This window comes from Vespula pensylvanica, chromosome 7 (assembly GCF_014466175.1).
Source record: "Vespula pensylvanica isolate Volc-1 chromosome 7, ASM1446617v1, whole genome shotgun sequence".
Classification (NCBI taxonomy): Eukaryota; Metazoa; Arthropoda; class Insecta; order Hymenoptera; family Vespidae; genus Vespula; species Vespula pensylvanica.
The window spans coordinates 4,621,531-4,636,796 of record NC_057691.1 but is presented as its reverse complement, the minus strand read 5'-3'; the positions used below and the strand labels follow the sequence as shown (position 1 = coordinate 4,636,796).

General features: G+C 33.5%; 2 protein-coding genes across 8 annotated transcripts; both read left to right on the top strand.

The window, feature by feature from the left end:
• Positions 1–222: 222 nt before the first annotated feature.
• Positions 223–2,814, top strand: LOC122630710 (methionine--tRNA ligase, mitochondrial). 2 transcript variants are annotated; one of them, XM_043815500.1, is made up of 7 exons: positions 223–614; positions 687–961; positions 1,054–1,285; positions 1,363–1,598; positions 1,685–1,919; positions 1,997–2,527; positions 2,637–2,814. In XM_043815500.1, exons 1-7 carry the CDS (start codon positions 479–481, stop codon positions 2,648–2,650), a joined length of 1,659 nt encoding a protein of 552 aa, XP_043671435.1. In that variant the 5' UTR covers positions 223–478; the 3' UTR covers positions 2,651–2,814. The 2 variants fall into 2 exon arrangements, with proteins under 2 accessions (XP_043671435.1, XP_043671434.1); XM_043815499.1 differs by lacking the exon at positions 2,637–2,814 and having other exon boundaries at positions 1,997–2,568.
• A 150-nt stretch (positions 2,815–2,964) lies between these two features.
• LOC122630707 (death-inducer obliterator 1) lies at positions 2,965–14,884 on the top strand. 6 transcript variants are annotated; one of them, XM_043815492.1, is made up of 12 exons: positions 2,965–3,145; positions 3,644–3,780; positions 4,095–4,361; positions 4,447–4,673; positions 4,731–4,845; positions 5,055–5,354; positions 5,496–6,107; positions 6,214–6,660; positions 6,800–6,874; positions 7,098–7,222; positions 7,307–11,068; positions 11,541–14,884. In XM_043815492.1, exons 2-12 carry the CDS (start codon positions 3,654–3,656, stop codon positions 12,411–12,413), a joined length of 6,930 nt encoding a protein of 2,309 aa, XP_043671427.1. In that variant the 5' UTR covers positions 2,965–3,145; positions 3,644–3,653; the 3' UTR covers positions 12,414–14,884. The 6 variants fall into 6 exon arrangements, with proteins under 6 accessions (XP_043671427.1, XP_043671425.1, XP_043671426.1 ...); XM_043815490.1 differs by lacking the exon at positions 2,965–3,145 and adding an exon at positions 3,161–3,384 and having other exon boundaries at positions 5,496–6,068; XM_043815489.1 differs by lacking the exon at positions 2,965–3,145 and adding an exon at positions 3,162–3,384.
• The last annotated feature ends 382 nt before the right edge of the window (positions 14,885–15,266 follow it).

The following is a 15,266-nucleotide window of genomic DNA, read 5'->3' as shown; positions in this document are numbered from 1 at the left end:
TATACTCTCTTTAATTTCCCTACTTTCAACACGAAAAAAAAATTAATAAAAGCGAATAGCGTTCTCTCTAATCGTTAATCAAAATGATTCTATATTCGGAGCGATAAATTATTTCTCAGCTTTATATCGTCATTCTTATGGTTTATAAATAATTTTTATGCGACTATCAAAATATTAGAATAAAAAATTATTTTCTAGCGACACCTGACAAATTTTCTTCCGATTAAATTTTAACTGATACTCCGAAGAGAGACCATTTTTAGATAGCTCTTGGATCTGTCCTTTTTCTTTTCTTTTCTTTTCATCATCTCAGTTAAAACTCTTCATTCGGTACCTTAAATCTGCGTGCGCATATGTATGATTATGTTAAGAGAGAAAATCGTGTCTAGTTCTCTTAGAGGTTATCTATCGTGAGATTAAGATATTTTCATTTTTATATCGACTAAAAGTATGTTTACGGTATAAAAATTATCAAATCATGAAGTCATTAGGAATAACTCGATTTTTACCAATAAGATTACAAGTGTCAGGAAACAGAATTTTACAAAGGCATTACACAAATGGTGTACTTAAAAATCTTTATATTAGTACGCCAATATTTTATGTTAACGCAGGTACATAAAATAACATGATATCTAATAACTTTGTATAATGCCTATTATTTACATCTTTCACATTTATGTCAGCTCCACATATTGGACATTTGTATAGTGCAGCATTAGCCGACTGTATAGCAAGGTACAGATCTATGTTAGGTCATTCCACGTTTTTAAGCACTGGTACAGATGAGCATGGTAATAAAGTAGAAACTGCTGCGAATGTAGCTAAGATTCCAGTATCAGATTATTGCACACAAATTTCAAAACAATTCAAGGAAATGTGTGATAAGTTTTCTGTGAATTATTCTGCATTTATTCGTACCACAGAACAATGCCATTTCGAAGCAGTGCATCATTTTTGGGTTGTTCTACTTCTTTGATTATTTGTGTGTCCCATAAAGAAAAATAAATTATTATATACGATATATAGTAACATCGTTACATACATTTTTAGAATGTTTTGGATACAAGAGGATATATTTATTTAGGAAAATATTCAGGATGGTATTGTACATCAGATGAAGCATTTCTTACAGATATAGAATTAGATGAAATAACAGATGCATCTGGTAAAACAATTAAAGTCTCTAAAGAATCTGGTCATCCTGTAGAGTGGACAGAAGAAGACAATTACAAATTCAGATTAAGTGCTCTTCAAGATGAATTGAAATATTGGATAAAAAGGGGTATGAAATTACATACAAGAAATTATGAAGATTGTGATTTTATACTAAAAATGGTATGATATTCTTATATTATATAGAAACTACAATACGACCAGCGAAATATCATAAAATTTTAAGTAAATGGATAGAAGAAGATATAGACTTGCATGACTTAAGTGTATCAAGACCTACAAGTAGAGTTCCTTGGAGCATTCCAACGCCTCAAAACAAAAATCAATCTGTATATGTTTGGTTAGAAGCATTAGTAAATTATTTAACTGTATTGGGTTATCCAAATGATACATACAAGCAATTTTGGCCACCAAGTTTGCAGGTATGCTACATATGACATATCTTGTAAAACTTAGTAAAAGAAAAAATATATTTTTTAAATATTAATAAAATTTACATGAAATTTAGATTATTGGTAAAGATATATTAAAATTTCATGGCATATACTGGCCAGCATTTTTAATAGCTGCAGGACTTGAACCTCCTCAAACATTACTCTGTCATGGACATTGGACAGTTGACGATAGAAAAATGTCTAAATCAAAGGGTAATGTTATTTCACCTTTTGAAGCAGCTACTAATTTTACTGAAGAAGGTTTAAGATACTTTATCTTAAGAGAAGCTGTGCCTTATAGCGATGCAAGTAAGTTTATAATTTTAATCGACGTCATCCTAATCTATTAAAAAATATAAAAAAAATAAGCTTTTTTGTTTCAATAGATTATAGTGATAATAAAATCCTAAGAACAATAAATGCCGAACTTGCTGATACATTAGGTAATTTGATTAGTCGATGCACAGGAAAAATTATTAATCCATGGGGTGAAGTTCCTAATCCAATAGAGTTTGCCGATGTTTTAAAATCAGATATAGCTATACAAACTATAAAGATCACAGAATGTTTAGGTGATAATGCACAATCCCATTACGAAGATTATAACCTACATAATGTAGTAGATGTAACCATGGCTGCATTACGCATGGTAAATCAAATGATAGAACATCATAAGCCATGGTTATTAAGCAAAAAAATAGATAATCAAGATTCTCTTATGGAGCTCAAGGCTGTTATTTCTGTTGCATTAGAAAGCGTAAGAATATCCACCTTGATATTATATCCTATCATTCCAAGATTAGCTAATAATATTCTTGATTTTTTGGTAATACCAAATGAAAAACGCACTTGGTACGACACAGCCTCTCAATATCGGAAGAAAAGTTTACCAAACGAAAGGAATTTCGATCGGAATGGTATGATATTATTTAAACGAATAAAAGTTTCATAAATTTGATACGTATGCTGATGTATTTACTGTGGCAATATCCCATTGACCTTAATTTATATCTATCTAATTTATAGCGATGGGACGTTAATTGAAAAAATGTCATGGCTTGTATGTGGAACAGTATTTCACTTTTATATTACAGTAATGATCGAAAGACAATTTGATCAATATTATCTAATTATAACGATACGACGGGATATAAAATCTTGTCTAGAGAAAATATTACTTGGCATTTTATGAGAGATGCGATGATAGGTGGCGCATACGTATGGAGGACAGAACGCAAGTTCACGTATCTCCTTCTCTTTCTGACAAAGGAAAAGGAACGGCCTATCTTCGCATTCGTGCATCTCGCGTCTCTACCCGCGCAAAGCCTGTTCGTTTCGTTCGTCTCGTTGCGCAACGCGAAGCGCGCAGCGTCTGTATGCGCATAGTTGAGGTAGATCGTTGGGCAGAATGTCTCGCTAAAAAAAGCGCGGTTTATCGACGAAGTGGAGTGCTCTCGTGACAAATTCGTCGGGAAGCAACTCTTCGAAGAAAGACTAAAGTTTCCATTAATTCCGTGAATGGGAATACGCGGATGGTAAGTGAACTGTAACGCGCAACCGACACTTTTGTACGGCGCTGTGTATGATGGATTAAACAAAATGGCTGCCCGTTTGTCGTTGGCGGTATTATTTATTTGGTTTGCGAAAAAACGGACGGTGGATTATAATTGGGTTATCGCGATAAGCTTATGTGTTGCGTGAAAAGTATCGTGGATTTTGAGGATACGACAGATTTCAAGATTCATTTTATCACACTTTATGATTTTATATGTATGTATGTACTTCTTGCTATCGCACTATTTACTTTCATTTTACGTATTAAGATGAAACTGTTATAGAAGTGAAACAATTTATACTTATGGAAGTCATGTCTGTTGTACCCATATATACATTATCATTTCTAATCAATTCTATATTTATAGATATTAAACATAACCTTATCGTCGTAACGATAAACGGGTGGATATTTAACTTCGCGTTTAATTATCTTGATTTTGTACGATTCTTGATAATTCTCTTATTTCGTTCTTCAGAACTGAAAACATGTCTAGCTCTTATATCGTCGAGCCGCAAGAAAAAGAAACTCAGAAACAAGATGACACATTGATTATTGTAGTTAATGACGATGGCACAATATCAGTAGATCAAGAAACACTACAAAATTTGATAAGTAAGTAATTATTCAAATATGTGAGCAGTTTAAACATTACTTTGTTTTAGCCTGTTTATTATTGATTAATTGCTCTTACTTTTTTTTATAATATTCATCAAATATTTTAATATTAATATACTAACAAATAATTAATTTTTATTAACTTTGTTTAGATTTTCATTGACACTTTACATTTGTATTAATACATAGATTGAACTATATAATCTTCTTATACAATTTGGTAATATAAAGTTCCTTGAAAATCAAATATCAATTATCACATTAAAGACACATTACATATTTATTGATAAATATCGTATATATATTTGCAGTGAACCAATCAAATGCAAATGTTAGCGTAGTAAGATTGGGACAAAGCGAACCAGGTGCTAACAATGGCGATATAACATTGACAGTAGATCCACCTACTTTTACATCTTCGAGCATTACGCCAATAGGTAATGCAACAAGTACGGATGCAACAGGACTCGTTGATCCTTTTATGGAAATGGATCCTGAACAGTTGGAAAGATTGGAAACTGCTCTTCAAAGTGAAGAAGCAAAACAAATATTGGGCGAAAATGTTACCGCAATGCTTGGTTCGTTGATGTTATAATTTAATGAAATGTAAATTAACAATACTGTTATCTTATTAACAAATGATTTAATTATTGTATTTTTTAGATATGTTATCCGTAGAGGAACAGCAGAAGTCAATAAAATATAGTGTAGAACTGGATCATTGTTATACAAACAAATCACCTGATTCTAAACCAAAAGATTCATTACCATTGGCGAGTTACGCATCTTCCAGTGATATACAATATACACATCCTTCTTCTCCATCGACAGTGTCAACAATGTCATCACCTTCCAATGAAATAGATAAACTGAAACCAACTACTAAAACCGTAAGTGACAATTTTTTGAAATGTAGTTATTTTGCCTTTTACAATATATTATTTTAGGGAAAACCAATTGGTCGTCCTCGCAAAAATCCACTTACTCCTACCACTTCTAATCTTCGATCAGCTGGGAATTCTCCTGGGGTATCGAAATCAGCAGGACATTCGATGTCTAAAGGTGAAATTAATCTACAAAAAAGAGTCTGTAAAAATTTAAGCATGCTATTTATTACTGTTAATAAATTCTCATATTGGAGATTATATTGTCATACTGATTTAATCATATTCCTAATAAATAAATTTTTATTACTGACATCCTTATAAAATATTTTACCTATTGTATGATATCATAATTTTACCTAGTATAATAAAATGTTTCTTATATAGCACATCGATTATCTAACGATGAAGAAGAAGAGGAAGAAGGTACTCCCTCACCTTCAGAGTCTTCTGAATCAGAACCTCCATCAGACAATGATTCTGACTTTGGTCCACGAGGTCCAAGGAGAGGAGGAGTCAGAGCCAGAGGTGGAAGAAAAGGTCTTACCACTAGAGGTGGCTACATGACAAGTACACGAAAAAGAAATTCGAATAAACATATGGATATAGAACAAGTGCGTCGACTAGATATGGAAATGGCTGCTGCTGTCAGTGCAATGAAAACTCCTGATAAAGAGGATAAGATGGGTAAGCGTGATAATAATTTTTTTAGATCTATATACGATAAACAATGATGAATTTAATGATTAAAACAGCATTGATACTATTTAATAACTATTGATAGTTTCAATTGATTAAAAAAGATTACTAAATATCTATTTTTATCAGGAGCACACACTTCTACCAGAGGTAGAAGAGGGTTCAAAGCATTAGGTGTTAGAAAAAAAGATGAAACGCTCGCTGCAAGTGAAACTGCAATCAACGTAGAGAAACCTCTACAAACGACAAATCAAGTAAAAGCAAATTTAATTAGTAGCAATATGGTCAAAGGTGATATGATTTTAACAAAGCCTGGTCAAGGAAGAAATAATCAAAAATTAACTCTTGTACAAAAACAAGTTGTGATGAAAGCGAACGAACTTAAAAATCTAGATGTAAAAAAACCAATGATTCTCCCAAAAGGTAAATTTTTGAATCAAGTACAGACGAAACTTGTGTCGACGAAAGATGGAAAATTAGTGCATGTACCGATCACGTCATCAAAACCAGTTGTATCAAGTACACCGGGTGCTCAAGAAAAGGGAACATTATTACAAACATCTCCAATACAACAATATCAAGGATTACAACAACAAGGCAAACCTATTTCATCTGTTGTATCAATGAAAGTGAAACCTTCCGAAATAAAAAGAGAACGAAGAAAATCTGAAAAAATTATGGATCTTATTTCTAAAACAGAAGGTGATAATGCAAAAACTGTAGAAATTAAAAACATAGACAGTTAGTATTTATTTGGTAGTTGTTTTATATATTATTTTCATTTAAATATATTTAGTATATCATGTATATATACTACAAATTAAAATAAATTTCATGCATCTTTTAGATATGAAGAAACATTCGCGTAAAGAACATAAGAAATCTCCAGGATTTGTGGCAGATACTTTAGGTCCAGCATTATTTTCTGCGCCTGACATTATTCGTCGTGTCGGTTCAAACAATGATTCGAAGAATGCCGATAATACGATATCTTCTTTAATTGCTACTATTCCAAGCACAACTATTGCCTGTGGAGTTGCTAAATCGTCTGCTCAAGGAACACAAATAATAAGTTCAACAAATGTTACCACTACGACTTCAAATATAACACAAAATTCAGATTCAGAATATACAACGAAAACTTTGATAACAAATACGTTGGAGGAAGACGTATCCCAAGTCGAACGTCATTCAGGTATAGAAAATGAGACGGAAAATGTATTGAAAGGAGAAAATGAAAATCAAAAAACAGATTCAAAGGCAGACCCAGCTGAGGAATTACAACCATCCTTAAGTACGTGTAACATTGGGAAAATTCTTATTCCTCGATTAGGAAATACAATCTGTTTCTTTTTTTAATTTGTTTTGTACGTTTTTAGTTTTGTCCCTTGAATAATATTTTATATTTATCTAAAAATATTATATTTTCTTAGTTACTACCTCATCACAAATGATTGATCAAGCCATGGCACTGCCTACTGTGTCAAATCATATTATCAATAAACATAGTAAGTTTCGTTATCATGTCATCAATGAAATTCTTTTTATGAAGTTATACGAACGAATATGAAATAACATTTATGACATTTGACAGGAAACACACAACTTTTAATATTGTCAAGAGTTTTGATAGAATTGTTTTATAAAAAGTTTATAATAATGTTTACAACATATATATCATACGTCATGTCTACGTTAGAAAGTTATTTATAATATGTTTACTCATTAAAGGTGGCATAGAAGGAGAAGAACATCTTTTAGCCACGTTGGAAATGGAAGCCAATAAACACGATGAGGAATTATTAGCAGAAGCGTTATTATTGCAAGAAGAACTTGGAGTTGATTTAGGAGATCATGTATGCTTTTTTTTTTTATATATATATATTTCTTGTCTTTACAAAATTTTAGTACTATTCATTTCTAATGGTTTTCTCTTTCAGGCTGCTTTGGTAGATCAAGCTGTACCGTCTACTTCATTAACATCAACTCCTGCACATGTTTCTTCGCTGGAAGCAACAACTAATCAAGAATTAACAACTAAGCCACCGGATACAACGACACAAATATCAACAAATGTTACACCTGAAGTAACAAAAAAGAATACTAAAGATGACAAAGAACCTATACAAATCGTTCGTGGTGGACGTGTGATCACTTTACCACCAATAGAGGCTCCAGCAACAAGAAGCAAACGATTACAAGCAAAGTCAGAAGTTACTGCGCAAAAGACTCCAGAACCTATGAAGAAATCCGAGAAATACGAATCGCCGAGCGTTCAAAGTCATTTAGAGCGTAAAGAAGATCTACGATTGAATATAAGCGAGCAAAATGACGAGGAGGAAGAAGATGAGGATGACGAAGAAGAGGAGAATTCAGATTCAGAAGATGACCCTGATAGGTTGTGGTGTATTTGTAAACGTCCCCATAATAATCGTTTTATGATATGTTGCGATGTTTGCGAAGATTGGTTTCATGGAAAATGCGTACACGTCAGTAAAGCAATGGGGCAGCAAATGGAAGAGAAAGGCATAGAATGGGTTTGTCCGAATTGTTTAAAGAAAAAAGCAGATGACAATAAAGTGAAAATAAATGCACAGTTAGTATCAGGAAAAGAAAGACAACGGCAAGATTCGTTTATGGAGGACTCTGCATCTTTGATGGAAGAAGAAACATCGCGGCATTCTCTTTCGCCAACAAAAGATGCACCGTTGCCCGCTGCATCGACTCTCGATCATAATATCGTACGAATTTCGGGTACCACTCAATGCGTAGTATGCAAAAAAGAAGCTAGGAATTCTAGTATTTATTGTTCGGATGCATGCATCCTTGCGCATGCCCAGGAGACATTAACTAAGGACAAACCTGTAGCAACAAGTTCCAATTCAAAGGCATTGAAACAATCACCTCTGGGAGTAACCAAAACAAAAGCGGATGCCAGAGTAATTGTTTTCGAAAGAAGAACTGGAAGGCTCCTTACAGGTACGGACGCACCTAAAAGATCGAATTTAAAGACATGGTTGAAGGAAAATCCAACCTTCGAGGCTGTACGAGCGGATAGTCTTAGTCAAGTAGAAATAGGAGGGAAGACGGTTACGGTTCTACCTGCACAACGATTAACCAAACCTGGAAAATCTCCGCAATTGATAGCTGCTAAAGCACAAGCAATACCAAAAATGGTTTATACCAATATACCGGGTTCTAAACAAACGATTTTAATAGCCAGTAGTAAAAAAATTACGATCGCTGGTGCACAACAGCAACAGCAACAGCAACAACCACAAACGAGTACATTGCACAATAAACCGCATCAATTGAAACAAACTTTTCTTGATACGGGTAAAGGGAATTTGATTTTAAAACAAACGACTATAAGACCCGTATCATCGCCTCAAGCAAGAGCACAAGGAACGATCACACAGAAACAAGCACAGAGTAAGAAACAAGAATTGAAGGTGCTAACGCCTCAGCCGAAACAACAGGTGAAAATAGCAGTTGTGAAGAAGCCCGAGACCGAACCTATACGATTGAACATTCGAAGAACATTGACGCAGCTTTTGTCAAGTCGTATAAAGGAGACGGAAGATTTAAAGCTATCCAATGATGAAATCGCTGATCTAGCTTTTAATATAGAAATGGAAATGTACAAGTACTTCAAAGATACCGGGGCAAAGTATAAAGCTAAATACAGGAGTCTTGTATTTAATATAAAAGACACGAAGAATTTAACACTGTTTAGAAAAATTGCTGACAAATCGTTAGCGCCGGACGCGGTTGTAAGATTAAGTCCAGACGAGATGGCTAGTCAAGAATTGGCCGAGTGGCGGGAAAAAGAGACTAAACATCAATTAGAGATGATCAAGAAAAATGAATTAGATTTAATGGCACAAGCGAAGTCCATAGTGGTGAAAACACACAAAGGCGAACAGATTATCGAGAATGACGGTGGTATTGGTTTAGTAGATCCGAAAACACCTGTGCAAGATATAGTGACTGCTTTGAACAGTGGCGACAGTATTAGTTCTATCGATACGAGCAAGGAAAGAGAAGACGGAGAGAGAATAAAATTGACGCCCGAAATGAAAAGATCGAAGAATGGCGAGGAGAGTAGGAAGAAGGACAAAGATCGGGAAAGTTCTAGGGATGGTGGGAGATTAAGGGATAAGGAAGGACGAGAAAGGAGTACAAGTAGAAGCAGACATCGTCACAAACGAGATAGGGATTACAGTAAGACGAGAGAACGAAGTAGAGATAGAAAGGCTAAGAGTAAGGAGAGTAGACGAGAGAAAGATAAAGAACGCGAGAAGGATAAGGATAAGCAAAGAAATAAAGACAGAGAAAAGATTAAGGATAGGGAGAGGGAAAAGGAAAGGTATCAAAACGAGAAAGAAAAGCATAAGAGCGATACTTGGACAAAAACGCGAAGTCGTAACGAATCCTCGAAGGAAGGAAAGAATGGGGATAAAAAGGAGCAAGGACGTAAGAAGGAGATAGAAAAGAAGAAAGAACCCACACCACCGCCCATAGTGGAAAAACCGATAGAGGATCGTTTGTGGAGGCACATCGAGGACGAAGCTACGACGAATACCATCGATGGAAATGATTCTGACGTATCCGACAGAGAACCGAGTTCCACCGTTACGATTAAAACACCGGACATCAACGAAGAACCCGAAAGATATACCGATCCGGAGATAGAGAAGGATATTTCCAAAACGGCATGGCAAACGGTTTGGCGAGGATTTGTTAACATGGTAGATGTTGCCAAGTTCTTCATCACGGCTCAGGAAGTTAGTGGTCATGCCAGGGATCTAATGAACGATCTTCCAGATACAGTAGACGTCGTTGGTAGAATAAGTCATGAAACTGTGTGGGATTACATTTCAAAAATGAAAAAAACTGGATCGAAAGAGATTCTTGTTATAAGGTTAACGGCAGCGAACGACGAGGAAAAGATTCCTTATATAACTTTATACAGTTATTTAAATAGTAGAAGTCGATTAGGCGTCGTCGGTAATGTTTCGAAAAATATAAAAGATTTTTATATAATGCCCTTTTCAAACCAAAGCACAATACCGCGAGTTTTATTACCTCTGACCGGTCCTGGTTTCGAAGAAAACAGGCCGCATTTGCTTCTTGGTATTATAGTACGCAATAGGAAGAAACGTTTGACCACTATACCTCCGATAGTCGCAACAAAAATACAGAAAAAAGATCCCGATCGTAGTTACACGCCGCCATTGGTGGGTACTTCGAAAGATAAAGGTTCTTCCGCTACACCGCCAGCCTCTCCTATGGGATACAAAGCAAGTGCAACCGATACCATTAAAGATAAACAAGCGGTAACCCAAATGACTTTAGAAACTTTAAATAAGGCACACATCGGGATGTCCAAGTCGGTAATAGATAGTGCTGCAATATGTAAAATTGTACCGGAATTATCTTCGAAGATCGACCTAATGCCTTCGCCTCTCAAGACGCTGGATGACGATGGCGATGAACCTTACAGTCCAGGTGAAATGGATGAAGATGTTACGAATACGCAAACGGTTATACACGATACTACCGATGTATTGTCGTCGGCAAAGAATTCTACGGAGTTACAGAGAAAGATGGACGAATTAAATAGACAAATAGAAGAACAAAAACAACAAATACAAAGCATTAGCTCTTCGTTTCTCAATGACGCGACACCTACTCTGCCGGTGAGAGCACTGATAATTCCATTTTTTTTTAAATGCGATTGTTACTGTTTCTCCTACTACCCCATTGTAAATAAACTGTTTGCATCTATTCATGGCATCCTATTCCTATCCTCAAGCTGCGTAGATTTTTTTTCAATTATAATTTCATTGCATTATAATGTACGGAATAAAATATGTAATGCAATCGTTATCATATATCAATGTGATGTATTCTTACAAAAAATTATTGATACAAAAATATTGGTTTTTATTTTTACGCGATGCTACGATACTCCATGTATATACGAACGCATATCGTTTCTTTGACATGGCATGAAAGAATTATTTTTAATTTCGTCAAAGTCAAGAGACACTTTCATTTTTCTTATATGGTCTATGTAGCTTGATGTCAATGGTTTTCATTGCGCATACGTTATAAATTTCTAAGTTTTTATGATGTTTACGAGATATAACGATTTTCTTTTATTTTCAGGGTTTGGGACTAGATCCACCTGATACAAAGGATTCCGAAGAAGCTTACAGCCCTTCCGATACGCGTTCGTTTACGCCACCGCCTCCAGGCATTTCGAAATTTGCCCAGCCAATTCTCGATAAAGTTTCGGATATAACGATACCGCCGAATTTACAAGAGATTCTTGCAAACGTTAAACGACAAGAGTCCTCGAAAGTAGATCCTTATCTTCCGTCTAAGCCCAGTGCTACATTTTTGACTACCGTTAATTCTACAGTTTATCAAAATTCGGAAAAATACTCTTCACCTTCTCAAGCCAAAGGACCAAATTTAGCCAGAGCGAATTCCGAAAAGGCAGCTTTCGCGGATGTCTCACAGACTGCTCTTTCGAAAGAAAGCAAAAGTACGCTGAGTTCGCTCAGTGATTTAGATCTGATAAGAAAAGCTGAAGAGGAATTAGCTGCTGTCGCAGCTGCATCTACAGCACCTAATGTATCCACTGTGCCTATATCACCTGTAGCGCCTTCCGGGACAAATCTTATAACGCAAACTTCTCCTGTTCCACCTACGCAATGTGGTAATTTGACGGCGTCTCCTACGCTTCATCAGCCTATGTTATCACCTCCTATTGCTCATATAGAAACCTCGTTTAAGAAGACCTTCATGCCCGAACAACCAAAACCGCCGGGTCTTGAAGATGAAGATTTTCCTGCATTTCCTTCAACACCACCGACAATGGACAGTATGTCAAAAATAATGCCGCGATCGAAGTACGCTCATAAAAGTGGTATTGTGTTAAGTGTAAAGCGAAAAGTATGCGAGGATGATAGTTCATCTCCTGCAGTCAAAACTCCAAGGACAAAGTCGAGATGGGGTCAAGGACCATCGGAATGAAATTATTCAGAAACTACTTCTTCGTACTATGGAAGTACAAAAGGAAAGCATTACATCATATAAAATATAGTTATGTTATAGGTTACAGCGATAAGACAAACTTAAGAGTTTGAATGCTGTTGTCAAGAATGTAGAAGGGATGAGAAGAGAATTTTGAGTATGAATGAAAATTGTGTTAAAAGAAGAAAATTCTCTCTTAGTATGGTTAACAAAAACAAAAGACCCCGAAATATTCTTCATTACGTCGTAAGATGTAACTGATACGAACTAACCTTTAATTTTTACATAACGATCGTATTTGAAATATTAAGAACGATTTAAATAAAAATATACAAAATATTTGCAAAATTGAAGACAAAGTGCAATGTATTTTTGCAATGTATTTTTAATCATCACTTTAGAATTGAAGTGTGATTTTAAAAAATATATAATTTTCTTCTGCATCCATAATGTAGATATAAAAGATTGTTTAGAAAATAATATGAATGATATTTACATTTTCTATAATTATACTAATCATAATATTTCATGAAATCTTGAAATATTAAAAACCATACTACAGTAGAAGATTTTCTTCTCCAAGAATTGGAAGTAGCTGTAGTAAAAACAGGAATTGGATGATAATATTGCTGGTTCCTTGTGAAAAAATAGCTTGGAAATATATGATAAAACTTTTTTGATGTAAATGTAAAGATCTCTTAATTTTCGGGAAAAATGACTTTGAAAACTTGGAACATACATGACTCGATTCAATAGAAAAATTTAAGAGGCGTATCCTTTTGATTTGTTATATAATTATTTAAGCAAAATATCATAAATGTAGATGCCAACGCATCGTTATCTATACATGCTGTTAATTTGGATTGAAGTGTATGTATGTTCTAAGACAAACAAAGCCATTTCTCTCCAAAATAAAGATTTATATTAAGAAAATTTATTATCTGAATATTTGTTTTATTTTTTCTTTTTTCTTTTTTTTTTTTTTTTTTTGTTTTTACAAGGAACCATTTCCTTTCCTAGATACGTCATCATTTCTATCACCTCCCATATTTTGTAAATCATTGTTTTTACAATAAGATTTTTAAAGGGCATCGTAAGTCACAATTTGGGCCAAAAAAAATTTGACTCGCGATTCTTTGCGTTTTTACATTTTTAATTACATATTGGTTTGAAAACACTACTGTCTGAAAACATCGAAAGGACAATTGAATTTGTCATTAAGCACGTATCTGTACAGAAATATAATTACATATTCTTTAGTACTAAAATTATCAAATCTATACAAGCAGTATACTTACAAATGCTTATCTTCTTTTATTACTTTATTTTAAAAGATATGTGCATATGTGATCAAATAAAATAAAATTCCATAAATTCTTTTTTGGATAATATCCAAGCATAACTGATGTAAATACCAAAGTAAAAAAGAGACGAGTGAGCATATAAGCAGATTTAATAATTATTATACCGCTTGAAAATGATGCTTATCTATGTATATAGCTGAATTGAAAGTTGTGTAATATATTTTGTTAAAAGTTACCTGGGGAAAAAAAATAATGCCAGGTTATCTAAATCACGTTGAACAATATCAATGTATATAAGTTATACAATGTTTCATTTTATTAAAATTCATTAAAATTGGCTGTACATTGTAAGTGATAACTGATATATAAGGTATATGATATATTTTATTGCCAGATTTTATTGAGATATCTTGTAAATGTAAAATAGTTTCATATGTGAAATTTCTTTTTTAAGAAGGCAAAAAAAGAATTATTTTCCTTATAATTGCGTAAAAAATTTGACATTGTGTTTGGTCTTCCTAGCCATCACACAAATTACTGGTAATATATAAAACTTCCAAATGTATTATGTTATATCCCACATAAAAATTTCCAAAATGGAATACATTTAAACCAATATCACCAAAGTTTATATAATTGTTCCATTTGGTACTATGAAAAATAGTTGAATTTCAATATTTTTACTTGTTCTATATACAAACATACCTACATACAGTGCACAGAATTCGTATGCATTGAAAATATTTATCTTTTTTTTTTATTTTATTATGATAGCAACAAGATATTAGATAATTTATGTTTATACATCTTTCTGATGCAAATCAATGGTATAGCTACATATATTTTAAATTAACGTTTTGTTAATTTGATTAAGTACGGCATAAAAATACTTGTTCTCATACATCATAGCATAGTTTCTGGTTTCTAGTGTATTATTATACAGAATATATACTATTATATTATCAAGCTATTTAGCAAATAACCATATATGAAAGTATCCATACATCTAGTGCATTATAATCGAGTTAATTTGCATACATTCTCAGAATATATCTTTTAATATGCAATATGTTGTGTACACGTTTAGAAAGTAGTTATTTTAATATCTACTTTTGTATATCCTTGGATGATACAACAAAATAAACCATAATCTATTACCACAAATAATATCACAAACGAGATCGCATGAACCACTCAATTGTGTACCCATAACAATTTTTATTCCAAGTATAATAGGACGATTTTCTGCTGCCTAGACGTGAACGATTAGTTATATAATATGTAGTACTGTGTATATGTATGGTATGTGTGTATATGTATATATATATATATATACATATATATATAAACAATAGTTTAGATTACAATAGTTTAGTTTATGGAATGAGGCGCCAAAAATGTGTAAAGAAATAATCTACTTGACCGACTGTTGGTTTTTGCTGATATCATTATTTCTTTCATTAGATTTTTTATGTTAATAGATTGTTAGTATAAAGTTAGAAAATAATTATTCATATTTCGTCAATAATGATATTATAAAATCAAACCA